The sequence below is a fragment of the Polypterus senegalus genome, unplaced genomic scaffold, assembly GCF_016835505.1.
Source record: "Polypterus senegalus isolate Bchr_013 unplaced genomic scaffold, ASM1683550v1 scaffold_5160, whole genome shotgun sequence".
NCBI classification, from domain to species: domain Eukaryota; kingdom Metazoa; phylum Chordata; class Cladistia; order Polypteriformes; family Polypteridae; genus Polypterus; species Polypterus senegalus.
Genome location: NW_024381681.1, coordinates 23,718 through 38,337, shown reverse-complemented (window position 1 = coordinate 38,337; position 14,620 = coordinate 23,718). Strand labels below are relative to the sequence as shown.

Here is a 14,620-nt window from a genome sequence, read left to right as displayed (position 1 = left end):
GATGTCTTTGGGCGGTGTGATCTGGGTGCTGACACTTACAAGCCGGCCCCTTCCCCGCGCCTCAGCCTTTTCTACCCACACGGCATAACCGGTCCTTCTCGCCCGGTCTATTGTTGGAGCCCCTGCTACACAAGTCCATCCAGACACATCCAGGCTCAATTCACTAGGGGTTCCATTCTTATATATGGTGCCGGCATCACTTAACTGCACCGCTGCATTGATGTGGCTAAAGAATCCCGCACCACACTGCCTTAACCACTCCTTCACAGCCATCAGGGGTGTGTCCAGCTTCTCCTCCAGCCTTGCAACCACCTCCTGCAAAACTTGTTTTACCTACAAGAGTGACTGTAAAGGCTGAAGGACAACCTGCAGCTCACGTACAGTCGCAATCATTGCAGTTAAATCAGCCGCCGCTCATCACCAACAGCCAGCTGTGAGCCACAGAGTCCCTGTGCCACTTGCGCAGACTCAGTCGGGTCACTCTATGAGATAGGGTGAAGGTTCACCGCCTATGCCTGTGCTGCATTAGCTGCAGGACCCTGGCACACACCCTCCATCCCCTTACCTGCTTCTCCGAGTGGATCTTGGGCCTTCACTGATGCCTGCTCCACTAGCCCACTCCCCACTGGATACTCCATACAATGGGCCCTCGTCCTCTTCTGATTCCGTCCTGTCGTCATCCCTGGCATCGGCACCCTTCGGCCAGCAAAACACCTCCGGACAGTCTCCCCCTGTGAGGTAGGTACACGGAACAGCACTACAACACTCTCAGGGCAAAGAGTCCCTGGGCCCGTTACCTACCTCCTGGATTCCTTCCCAGTGTGGCAGCTTCCATTGCCTGACCGCTTCTTCAGGCTTGCTGGTGGGACAAGGTCACTGGTCGTCTGCCACAATGGGGATGAATTGAAATAGGAAGAGAAGCTTGGAAACGACGGTCATCTTATTAATGTTGATTCTCCCTGGTGTGTAGGATGGATGGTAGACCAGCTATTCACGTCTTGTTTGATTTTTTCCATGAAGACAGCAAAATTTTGTTGAAAAAGAGCTTCATATTTGCTTGAGATATTTACCTCTATATATTTAAACTGATTTTCAAAAATAAATGGGAAGGTATGTAGTCTGCCATTGTGAGCTAGAGAATTCACTGAAAACATCACACTTTTGATTCAAACTGATTTTGAATCCGAATATCTTTTGAAAATCTGCTAAAGCTTTTATGACTGCTGATACAGAATTTTGTGGGTCAAATATATACAGTACATATCATCTGATTATAGTGATACTTTCTGTTTAAGTCCTTTCTAAAAATTCCCTTTATCTCTAATCCAATTTGAAAGTAGACAGCCAGAGGTTCAATTGCAAAGAGCAAAGGTGATAGGGGACATCCTTGTTAAGTACCATGTTCTAGTTTGAAATAGTCTGAAATAATATTTTAACACAAACTGAGGCTTCTGGACTAGTATAAAGTAGTTTGATCCTTGTACATATGTTTGGGCCAAACCCAAATTAGTGCAATGTGGTGAATAGGTAGTTCAATTCAACCATATCAAATACTTTTTTCTGCATTTAAAAATAATAAGATTTCTGGAGTATTTGAGTTAGTAGTGAATATATTATATTAAACAAATGTTAAGTGTCTGCTTTTGGCCTTGTGATATTACAGAAGGAAGCACTTTCTCAATCCTTCCGGCTAGACCTTTGGAGAGCATCTTAACGTCATAATTCAGAAGTGAGATTAGTCTTCATGATGCACATTGCAATAAATCCTTAAATTTTCTTTGGAAAGATGGTAGTTAATGCTTGAAAATTCCACTGAGTAGCTATCAGGGCCTGCTGCTTTCCCACTTTGAAGTGAGTTTATAGCATCTAATAATTCTGAAAGTGTCAGAGGTGTATCCAGTTCCTCTGCACTGAGAGTATCTAGCTGTGGTATCTCTAAGAAATTCAGTAGATTATGTCTTATCTTCTTTTAACTGAGTATAATATAAGGACTTACAGTACTTTCTGAATGTGTAGGTTATATTTTTATGGTCAATAATTTTTCCTCATTTGTGTTGTTAATTGCTGTTATAGCTCTTTGAAATTCATGTTTATGGATTTGTTGGGCTAAGATCTTATTGGCCTTCTCTCTGTGTTCAGAATAATGGTATCGTGATTTAAAGATAAACCGTTCCATTTCTTTAGTAGTCCAGAGCTTAACTTGTGATTGCAAAACCTGTCTTTTTCTATAAAGTACCTCATTTAGACACCTGGGGCCTCCTGTATAAACAGTACATATGCACAAAAATGTTGCGTACGCCTGTTTCCATACACACTTCGACATTTATACAAAATAAACTTTGCGTAAAGCCACACACATTTTCACAGCAGCTTCCCACCTTGAGTACGTAAGATTTTGTTTGGTTTTGCAAATTGGTGACACCCAGCATCAAATTAGTGCTGCTGTGGTCTCCCTTTTTTCAGATTCACATCACTGATGTGGGATTTATCAAATATATCAAAATGAATGGCATATCAATTACAAATTTAAGGCACTTGATTGTAACAATATTCTGTAACAATACTGTATAATGGTGCACGCAATGGCCAGACTATTCCAAATATCATAGCTGCTTTATCTTTGGTAATATCAGTGCACCAGTCAGAGTATTTTAACCCATTGTATCTATGTGTGGAATCACAGCTGTACAGCAGCAGATTGGAAAGCCATGGAGGACATTTATAGCACAGGCTACCTCGGGAAAGCCACCAGCATCTGTATGGATTCCACTCAGCCTTAAATGTAGTTTATTTGAACTTTTGCCATTCAGAGAACGCTTCAGAGTCTTTCCTGTAGGGACCTTGTGGTTCACAAACAGTTTCATCCCAAAGGCAATAAACGCACTCAATCAGTCCATCAAGTGCTCCTGGTAGAACTGTTTGTACTTATAAGTACAATCACCTCACCGTAAACTTGCACTACAGTTGTAATATTGCACAACCTAAGCCACTTTATGAACCATTTGCACTATTTCCACTATATGTACATTTATATTGTGCTTATACTTTGTGGCAGGTGGCCGGGTCTCATGCCCAGCCGGGACGCCCCTTCTACATATGCTCTAGGGGAGCAACCATGGGCTCCTCAGCTTGGTGGCAGCCTCCCTGGCTGATGATGGTGCCTCAGTTTCCTGCAGGGCTCCAAGGGAGATGGAGATCTCCATAGCCCTGTTGGGATCTGGGGTGGCCGCCAGGAGGTGCTGCATGGGTCCCTGAGCCAGCCTGGACAACTCTACAGCCCTGCCTGGAAGTGCAATCAGAAACAGGTGATCAAGCACCGGGTGGGCTATAAAAAGGGCCAGCAACCACCACTCTGGAGCCAGAATTGGGAGGAAGAGGACGAGGTTGCCAGGGAGGAGTGGTGGTGCCAAAACGGGACTGTTGTTGTTTTGATTTAAGTGCTTTGGGACTGTGTTAGGCCTGTGGGGTTCACGGGAAAGACGTGCCCCATGGGTGAAGAAAAATAAAGTCTTCTTGTGTTTTTACATGTGCCTCAGTATGAGTCTGTGCCAGGACGGGCGCTATACAGCACCCAATTCACAGCTTTCATATTGTATATTTTTCTTTGTTTTTATCATATTATTATTGTAAGAGCCATTTTGCTAGTTATATAAGATTCATAAATATTGTACAAGATGACAAAGCATAATCTATGGGAGGTTCCTAAAACCTACAAAAGGATTTTGATGCTGAAATGAAAACTTTTAATACATTTTCGGGATGTACAATGAATTGGGTTTTAGAAGTATGCCAAAATAAAGGCCTCAACCAGCAACCTGACTTTTATGCTAGCCAAGTTAACACTAGAATTACCAGAGCTACAAAAAACTCGTAGATCCGTCGCACCTTAAAACGCTTCACACCTGACGTCAGCGTCTTTTGTTTTCTAAATGTGTCGACATATGTTTGTGGAATCACTAGAGACTTGTTCTGATACCAGGGCTGGTAAAGAGTGTGTTTTAGCTGTGACTCCAGTTGAAGTTGAGTCTGAAACAAGTGAAAAATGTGTAGAAAAAACTCTGGCAGCTCAGTTACATTTTGCACAGAAACTTTGCAAGAGCAGTAAAATCTTTCTGGAAGAAAGTCTCACATTTATATCAGCACTGTAGAAAGAGACACAATAAATAGACAGAAATTAGTAAAGTGTACAGTCTTAACGGAGATACAAGTCTGTGGGATAGAACATACATTTTTTGATTTACCAGAAGTGTTCACAGTGAATTCTGTACCAGTGAAAGGAGAGAACATCCCTACACAAGAAGATGTCAAGAAATTGTCTTATCTAAAAGACGTGCATCTACCCCAAAAAAGTGCTGACCAAAGCAATAATATTGTAATTACAACTAGCCAACCCGCATAATCAGGCCGCTTTTTAAATGATTTTTAAGGACAGAGGAAAAAATAAACATTTGAAAAATCCGTAATTTAATAAACCACCAACAAAAGTAACATTGCAACAATGCAACAATGCACGCTACGAACCAACATACAATTGTCCGTGACTGAAAGCCGTCACGCTTTCTCCTTCCAAAGCGAAGGGCGGGGGTTGAGCGGCGCTGGTTCAGTGCAGCACTGCCGCTTATGTGCCGCCCCACCTCCCTACCTGAGTCGACTTTCGTCTGTGTACAGTCCACACGCACCTGTGAGTCACGTTCACTGTTAATTTTCCAAACACCGCCTCAGTCGGTTTCCACGTTGATTTTTCATTGTTCTTTGCGGTCCCGGTTGCTTTTTTTTTATATTTAATCCACCAAGTCACCCGACCATTGGGGGCTTTACAAAGGGCAGGGACGTAATCAGTGCGAGCGTATGACCCGCACGTACTGGGAATTTCTCGTTCGTGGGGAACAATTGGAAGCCACGGTCTTCATCACGAATGGGGTTCAACGGCTTACCCGTGCCTCCCTGCGCCGAGTAGACACACGTTGATCCATTCAGTGTAGCGCGTGTGCAGTACCGGACATACAAGTGCATCACAGACCTGTTAATGCTCAATCTCACGTGGCTGAAAGCCACTTGTCCATCTAAGAATTTGGACGCCGGCCGCTGTTGGGTTGTGTAACTATTTAGCAGGCGGGAGTCTCGTTCGTTTTCGGAAATAACCAGTCAAATCGCTCCACCAACTAAGAACTGCCATGCACCACCACCCACAGAATCGAGAAAGAGCTATCAATCTGTCAATCCTGTCCGTGTCGGGCGGGTGAGGTTTCCTGTGTTGAGTCAAATGAAGCGAAAGGCTTCACACCTGGTGGTGCCCTTCCGTCAATTCCTTTAAGTTTCAGCTTTGTAACCATACTCCCCCCTGAACCCAAAGACTTTGGTTACCCGGTTGGCTGCCTGGCGGGTCATGGGAATAGAAGCCGCCAGATGCGCTGTTGCGGGGCCTGCATTGGTAAAGCAGGTGCGACGGTAATGAAACAGAGGCACAGGGCTTATTGGTTTTTAAAGACTGCTTCCTTTATTGGGTTTTAAACAATGCACGGAACGAATCAACACACAATCGTCCGTGCGGCGCTCAGGGTGGAACGGGAGGAGAGGAGAAGGGCATCCACTCCGCTCTCTCCGTCATGCTAGTCTGCTGATTTCTCGTCCAATATGCACTGCCTGCTCATGTGCCCACCTCAGACTCGTCACTCGAGTCGTTGTTGTCTTTGCACAGTCCAGATGCACCTGTGACTCACGTAGACTTTTCATTGCTCTGTGCGGTTTTGGCTGCCTTTCTATATATAATCCACCAAGACACCCGACCACGGTGGGAGGGAGGTGTGTACAAAGTGCAAGAGTATCTAAAAAGACGCATGTTTGTCGCGGATGCAATTTACTGTATGTAGCGTGTAAAACAGTTTGCTATAGTGCACGCGGTCGTGTGTTGTAACCGAAAACTCGTTTTTTAAAGACTGCTCACTTCATTGTGTTTTAACCTCAATTGTGAAGGAATGTTTTAAGGATCCCATGGGATACCACTTGCAAACAGTTTTACACGCCGCATATGGCGATTAACCTCCGCGAGAAACATGCCTCTATTAACAGTCAGCGTGGGTGGGCTGCATGTGACCTCGACAGGCGAATATAAATGTTGCGGTTTTTCTGTGTAGTCGCGTCCGAGTTGGTGGGCGTGGCTCTGTGAGTTGTCGTCGTATCCAATGGTCTTGAAGTTGGTGGCTGTGGCTCCTTCCTGCGTGCGCCATAGGTGTCTCACTTGTCGGGCTTAGTGAATCCACGCCCCTTCCGGTATGCTTTCCATGGGTGTCTTGCCTTAGTGAATTATATATATAGATTCTATTATTAATATTGTTGTTGTTAAGTACAAGTGTCTGTAAAGTCATGGAGCCACGGCAAATCATACATAGTGAAGGTGAAGGACTTTATGCTCTGAAAACATTCTGTAGATGGATTGTTAACGGATTTATTTATAAAGGGCTCAGACAAAGAAAGAATGCAAAGTTGTTCAGTCAATCATGTGACAGTAATGGAGGTAAAACAAATGCTACTCCAGCCATACAACACAGACTTTCCAGAGTGCAGTTGTGAAGAGAAGGAGGACATTAAATTCATGCGTATAGCTTCAGATTCTGACAGGCTAGTGGATGGACATTATTATATTAATCTGACTTTTAAAGATGAGACTTAAAGTGCCAAACAATCGTTGTGTTGCAGAACAACGTGCTATTAGACTTAAAGAGAAACTTTCAAAGTCTCCAACATTCCATGATTACAAAACTTTCATGAAAGACATTTTAGACAAAGGAGATGCCATCAAGGTACCCACTGAACAGCGGATTCTTGAAAAAAAGAGCGTGTGATACATCCCTCATCATGGAGTACATCATCCAAAGAAAAACAAAGTAAGAGTGGTCTTTGACTGCACAGCCACTTACCGAGGCTTCTGTCTAAAAGAACAGTTGCTGAAAGGACCCAATTTAACTAATACACTCATCGGTGTTCTTACAAGATTCAGAGAGGAGCCAATCGCTCTCATGGCAGACATTAAATCAATGTTCTATCAAGTGACAGTTCCAGATGAAGACACTGATCTTCATTTCCTGTGGTGGCCTGAAGGTAATCTAAACAATGAACTAGAAGGAATACAAAATGACAGGACATCTTTTTGGTGCCACTTCATCACCCAGTTGTGCCTCTTATGCCTTAAGAAGAACATCAGAGGATGCCAAAGGTACAGCTCCAGAGGAAGCAGTTAACACTCTGTGTGCTGTGTGCTGCACAACTTCTATGTCGATGACTGTTTAAAGTCAGTTGCTACAGAAGAACAAGCCATAAAATTGGCCAAAGATCTTCAAGCCCTGTGCTTAAAGGGAGGATTTTATTTTACAAAATTGATAAATAACAGCAGAGCAGTCTTGTTGTCAATCCATGAAGAAGACAGGGCAATAGATCAAAAAGACTTGGACTTAAGCCATGATCTGCTACCAGTTGAAAGAGCTTTGGGTGTTCAATGTGCACACAGACTGACAGTTTCAAATTCCAGGTAAAGCTGCAAGATAAGCCTGCTACAAGACGTGGCATTCTGTCAGTGGTCAGTTCAATATATGACCCACTTGGATTCTTAGCGCCAGTCATACTGCCTGCCAAGCTTATTCTAAGTGAACTGTGTAAAAAGAAATAAGCTTGGGATCAAGAAGTGGAAGTTAAGTACGTTCGGCAATGGAAAAAATGGATGGACGATTTGCAGCTACTTGTGGATTACAATGTAGACAGGTGCTTTAAACCGCCTGGATTTGGTCAAATAATGACCGCACAAATGCATCATTTTGGAAATGCCTCAGAAAACGGGTACGGCACTGTTTCCTACCTCCTCCTGACTAATAAAGAAAATGAGAGACATTGTTCATTTCTGTTGGGGAAATCAAGAGTGGCACCACTAAAACCTGTCACTATACCAAGATTAGAACTTACAGCAGCAGTGGTAGCAGTCAAAATGGACAAAATGTTAAAACGAGAACTACAGATTCCCCTGCAAGAGTCGATCATTTGGACTGACAGCACCACAGTACTAAGGTACATTGTAAATGAAAGTGCACACTACAAAACTTTTGTTGCCAACAGAATCGCAGTGATAAGAGAGCACACGCAACCCTCACAATGGAGGTATGTTACATCTTCACAGAATCCTGCTGATCAGGCATCAAGAGGATCGACAATAGAAAGCTTCATCAAAAGTAAGACTTGGATACAAAGCCCAAACTTCCTGCTACAGCCAGAGCACGAATGGCCTAAGAGACCGGATGAATTGGACTTGTCTACTAGCGACGATCTGGAAATCAAAAGGTGTGTAGTAAACCTTACAAGTGTGGAAGAAAAAACTGAACCAGTAAAAAGTATTACTCAGAATGGTTCAATTTAAAGAAAGCAATAGCTTGGTTCCTTAGGTTTAAAGAGCTGCTATTGCGTTTGAAAGAAGAGAGAAAGTCAATTCAATATACAGGGTGGGCCATTTATATGGATACACCTTAATAAAATGGGAATGGTTGGTGATATTAACTTCCTGTTTGTGGCACATTAGTATATGTGAGGGGGGGGGAAACTTTTCAAGATGGGTGGTGACCATGGTGGCTATTTTGAAGTCGGCCATTTTGGATCCAACTTTTGTTTTTTTAATAGGAAGAGGGTCATTTGACACATCAAATTTATTGGGAATTTCACAAGAAAAACAATGGTGTGCTTGGTTTTAACATAACTTTATTCTTTCATGAGTTATTTAAAAGTTTCTGACCACTTATAAAATGTGTTCAATGTGCTGCCCATTGTGTTGGATTGTCAATGCAACCCTCTTCTCCCACTCTTCACACACTGATAGCAACACCGCAGGAGAAATGCTAGCACAGGCTTCCAGTATCCGTAGTTTCAGGTGCTGCACATCTCGTATCTTCACAGCATAGACAATTGCCTTCAGATGACCCCAAAGATAAAAGTCTAAGGGGGTCAGATCAGGAGACCTTGGGGGCCATTCAACTGGCCCACGATGACCAATCCACTTTCCAGGAAACTGTTCATCTAGGAATGCTCGGACCTGACACCCATAATGTGGTGGTGCACCATCTTGGTGGAAAAACTCAGGGAACGTGCCAGCTTCAGTACATAAAGAGGGAGACACATCATCAAGTAGCAATTTCGCATATCCAGTGGCCTTGAGGTTTCCATTGATGAAGAATGGCCCCACTATCTTTGTACCCCATATACCACACCATACCATCAATTTTTGTTCCAACAGTCTTGGAGGGATCTATTCAATGTGGGTTAGTGTCAGACCAATAGCGGTGGTTTTGTTTGTTAACTTCACCATTCACATAAAAGTTTGCCTTATCACTAAACAGAATCTTCTGTGTAAACTGAGGGTCCTGTTCCAGTTTTTTTTCAGTGCTACGCTGTGGGCTCTTGCTGAATGAAGCTAGGACAGCCACTGATGTTTCTTCATTAGTGACAGTTTTCATGCGTCCACATTTTGGCAAATCCAACACTGAACCAGTTTCACGAAACTTAGCAAGCTGTTTGCTAACTGTAGCATGGGAGATGGGTGGTCTCGTAGGGTGTCTTGCATTGAAATCTGCTGCAATGACCCGGTTACTGCATTCACCAGACATCAACACAATTTCTATCCGCTCCTCACGTGTTAACCTGTGCGACAGGTCAATGGCTGTACACAAAGAGAAACTTGTGTAGAGGGCATATGGTTTTAAACTGGGCCTAAGAGCCTTTTGAGTGTGTAAAGTAACTTGTAAAACAGCACTTATTTAAGTGCAGAGCCGTACATTCAAAGCGTACAGAAGAAGAAACTAAGAATGTTTAAGTATAGAAGAAGAATCTTTAAGTAAAAAAGAAGAAGTAAAGAACTTTTAAGTACAGAAATAACTAAAGTTTCTCAAGAAAAGTTTAGAGAAGATATATTTTTCTTTTTCTTTTTTTTGCCTTTTATTCTCCGTGTGTAACTATTTTTTTCTTTTATTCTTGTGTGTATTATGTGTTTTTAACTTTCATTAAATATTTTTGGACTGAGCGTTTTACCCGTGCGTGATCTCCCCTTATACTTCAGCGGCTACAATTATTATTATTTTATCATTTTATAGGAAAATGAGTTTATGGAGGATCTGCATATTGAATCTCATTGTACAATACAATAACAATAAAGGAATTCAATTCAATAGAAGAGAGTGCGTATTTACAGATAACAACAACATTTATTTCTATAGCACATTTTCATACAAATAATGTAGCTCAAAGTGCTTTACATGATGAAGAAAAGAGAAATAAAAGACAAAGTAAGAATTAAATAAAGACAACACTAATTAACATAGAATAAGAGTAAGGTCCGATGGCCAGGGAGGACCAAAAAAAACAAAAAAACTTCTGGCCATGAGACCACCCAGCCCCCTCTACCTAACATAAATGATCAGTCCTCATTGTATTCAGGGTTCTCATGGAAGGACTTGATGATGATGGTCAAGTGGACTTCTGGCCTTTAATCCATCAATGTAGGAACATCACGGTGCTTTGATTAGGTGGTGATGGCACAGATGATGACGACTGGCTTCTAAGTCAATTAAGATTTCTAAGTGCTAACTTCTTGGAGTTCTTGACATCATTTTTAAGATGAAATCCATCAAAGTATTTATATTACATTATACAGATACATTTTAACTTGATTTAAATAATGTCTATTGTTAATTATTAAATGTGTGAGGACAGTGGCGCAGCAGTTGTGATGATTCAGGGAGTTCAGGGATTGTTCCTATCTTGCGCTGTATTCTTGCCTGGGCTGGCACGACTCTGGATGGACAGATGGATAAAATAATTAAAGTTGTACTATGAAGTTATTTCAATGTTCCTTAAAACTTTTGAAGAATTGGTGTTCTAAGCTTACAAATGGCTTGACATCTATTAAAGAGCAGATTGTGTGGCAATTGGTTACATGGAGAAAGAAAAGGAAGGACAGGAATCGGGTGTTAGTACATTTGAAAGAGACAGTACTGCTGCAATAAATTATTTCATCGAGGGTTTCGCACGTCCCAAAAAGCATCTTGCGGGAGGCAGGAACAATCTTTGAATGGGGCGCCAGCTCGTCACTATCATTGTGCCACCGTGTTCCCATGTTTAATAACATGCTTTAATTCATTATGAAAATGATATCAAGTATACATCTCAGTATTTAAATTGTTCAGAGAGCTGTAATATCACAAATGTAATGGATTCTTGTCCTGTCGCATAAGAGAAAGCCCGTTATAGAAGCACGTAGTTGTATTTACACTTTTATTTGACCTCATAATCTTGGCTTATTATATTTGGACTGTTTAAGATCATATCCTTAGTTTATTGTATTTGGCCTGTGTCTTCTCAAGATATCTCAGTTTTTAACCTTCTCTGCACCACTGCTGTTTTGGGGCACAATTCGATTTGTTCTAGATGTTTCTGTCTCTTGGCATGTCAGAGGACCAGGACTTCATGTCCACTGAAGCACAATGGAGGATTGGGGGTGAAGAGAAAGAGAGCAACTCAATTTCTTTCTTTTATTTCTCTTTTACCCCAAATACCACTGTTTCACTTGGCAATAATATGAAATCTACGTCAAAGACATCATATATAACAATGTACTACCTTAACCTAAGTCTACAAAATGTCAACAAAACTTCAGAAACAAAATTGTTATGACCAAATAGTGAACTTTGTTACCTGGATTGTCAGCGTCTCAATCATGAATTAAAGAGAAAGAAAGTACTCTAAAATTTAACACTAGAATCCCTGAAGCTTACAAAAAAAGTCATAATGCTGGGCCACCTTAAATTCCCTCGCACATTCTCATCAGCGTCTTTGTTTTGCAAATGTGACCATCAGCACTGGCAGCAAGCAGCCTGTAATCTCATTCCCACACTGAGGCAGCTGAAATCAAGTCAGAGGCAAAATTCTCACAGCTCAAGTGTCTTTATTTAGGAGTTAGGTGTCTGGAATTGTATACGGTAAATGATATCTCGTTATTTGGAAAACATGCATTTCATGTGTGTTCTGTGTCTACAATGATCTGGGTAAATGTAGGATGACAGGAAATGTGAGACAAGAAATGTTGAACACAGAACTTAAACACAAACGTTTTCATGTTATAGTGATAAATGACAAATTGTTAATGTGAAGTGTATAATGTGGGAAGACTGAAGTCCAAATATCAAATAAACTCTTTCACAAAAGGTATAACAAAACAAGTGTGCTTTTATTCAAGAATATACTGTAACTGACAAAAAAGAAATCAGGATAGGGTACAATGCTGACACGACCGCTTGGGTGGTGCAGCAGTAAGAACTGCTGACTCGTAATCAAGAGGTTGCCGGTTTCATTTTGGACACTTCCCAGAATTACTGTTCTGAGTAGTGAGCTGCTCTTATTGTTACTATTATAGTATAAAAACACACATTTGATTTGAGTCTGTAACAGACAGTGTAAATGTATGGTACTTGTAAAGGTTAGCATTTTTTTTTTTTCACTTTTATTCTCTCAGTCACGTTCACACTCGCTCCGATCTGACACTGCTGTTTTCAAATAAAGACGAGCTATAACAGAGGTGAACTCAGATGAGGGCAAGGATTCTACATCAGAGACAGAGAACAGAAGCCCACCCCACAAGAAACATCCACTCAAATATAAGAACAGCGCAGCTGCACCAGGCGTAAAGGGAAAGATGGCACTGTTTGAATGCAGCAAGGTGGACTGGGATTACGAGTTCGTAGGCTTGAGTTATTCTAGGGTTAATACTCTCAATCTAGGCAGGCCAGTGAAGCTGATGATCTTGAGAAGGAAATTATTCTTATGTGTTTTTTTATATTTTTCATATATTTAGATATCAATTTTATTTATATATATATATATATATATATATATATTGTGGAGGACTGCCGGCTTCCCATGCTGGTCCGCACCCCCAGGCTGCCAGGAGGAGCTCTCCCGACAGCAGGATCATGCCCCGAGGTCCAGCAGGGCCTTATGGACTTTGTAGTGTTTATACACAGCCCTGCTGGATACCATGGGGACCACCAGGAGTCGCTGTGGAGGGGCTTATGGGCCCTGTGATGCCGTATGACCAGGGAGTACGTCACGCGTCCGCGTGGCGGAAGAAATGTCGTGCTTCCGGGTTGAATAAAAGGACTGATTGCCCTGACCTGGAAGGAATTAGGAACTATGGATTGATGGGACAAAAACACCTCCGGGTCAGGGGCTATAAAAGCACAGTGCCTCAGTCCAGACAACGAGCTGTGCTGGGAGGGAGAAGAGCAAAGTGTCTGGGAGTGGAGGAGAGAGAATATTTGGTTTAGTGATTGTTTGTATGAGTAGTGTGGAAGGTGCTTGGTGCACTGTGGAAAAAAATAAAAAGTCTTGGACTTTACCCGGTGTCTGGAGTTGTACCTGAGGGTTCAAGGGAGCACTAGTGCCCCCTACTGCCACAATATATATATATATATATATATATATATATATATATATAGTATATAGTTACTAGGACCCGGGCTTTTTACAGCACAGGTTTAAACAGCTGTAAATATATATATATATATATATATATATATATATATATATATATATATATATATATATATATATATATATATATATATATATATATATATATATGCTCACATGCTGTATATTTATATGTATAAACTATAGTGCTGTTATAAGAGCAAAAGATCTCAGAAGACTCTGCTAAAGATGGCTGGCATGAATTTGTGAGAAGTTGTTTTTCTAATCTTTTTGTAGTTTAAATTAAACTGATTCATTTTCTTTCTTCTCTCCCAGTGTACTCTTTACCACTCTGTTACCTGAGCAAGGAAATTGGTAAGAAAAAAATTCTTTAGTTACAAATATGCAAACCCTAAGTCCAGAAATACCTAAGTTGTTTTGCATTAAAGGTGATTTTGTTAGTGAGGTCTTTGAATTCATTGTTTTCACACAATTGTACATTTTGTGTTTATACGTTTATTTTTTACTGTGACCTCGTTTCAGATAATATTCCCTTCATTCATTTAGTCCCCTCATCAATGTACCCAAGCATGAAACACACAGTTTGTGCTTTTTGTGAAACGTCATCTCATTAAACCACAACCCTGTTTTTCTCAACAACTATTTGTCCAAAGTCCCTTGCCATGGAGGGTCTCTTTTGAACATCATTAAGTGCCTTTTGAGATGAGCTTCTTTATCTAAAGCTTGTTTCACATCTCGTTTAGTTGTCATCTGCTGCACAACATCTTTAGTCTTTAAGCTCTCTACTGTGGGTCTCACACCCTCAACATGCTGCTCAGACCCGAACTTAAAGCCTAAAGATGTACTTTAGATGTAAGATGTGCTGTTGTGCTTCATTCTCCGTCCCCTCAAGGTGGTCATATGGCTGGTGATAAACTTGAAGACAATTTATTTAATGAATGAAGTAAAACCCACACACAAAGCCGAATTAAGTTTAGTTCGCTTGTTACCGTTGTGTGATCCGTTCGTCGTATGTCAGCTTTCAGTGGTTTGTTTTCTTTTTTAATTTCTTTTGTTTGTAGTTTTTAGGTCGCTACTTTACTTGGCTTGTTTCAACTTATATATT

At 41.2% G+C, this 14,620-nt stretch overlaps 1 protein-coding gene across 1 annotated transcript in view; it reads left to right on the top strand.

The window, feature by feature from the left end:
• The window catches only part of LOC120520794 (butyrophilin subfamily 2 member A2-like), a 95,177-nt gene that overhangs the window by 79,135 nt on the left and 1,422 nt on the right, over positions 1-14,620 (top strand). The window contains exon 7 of the mRNA XM_039742877.1: positions 13,831-13,869. Within this exon, the coding sequence (XP_039598811.1) occupies positions 13,831-13,869 (39 nt within the window). The remainder of the gene's footprint in view (positions 1-13,830; positions 13,870-14,620) is intronic.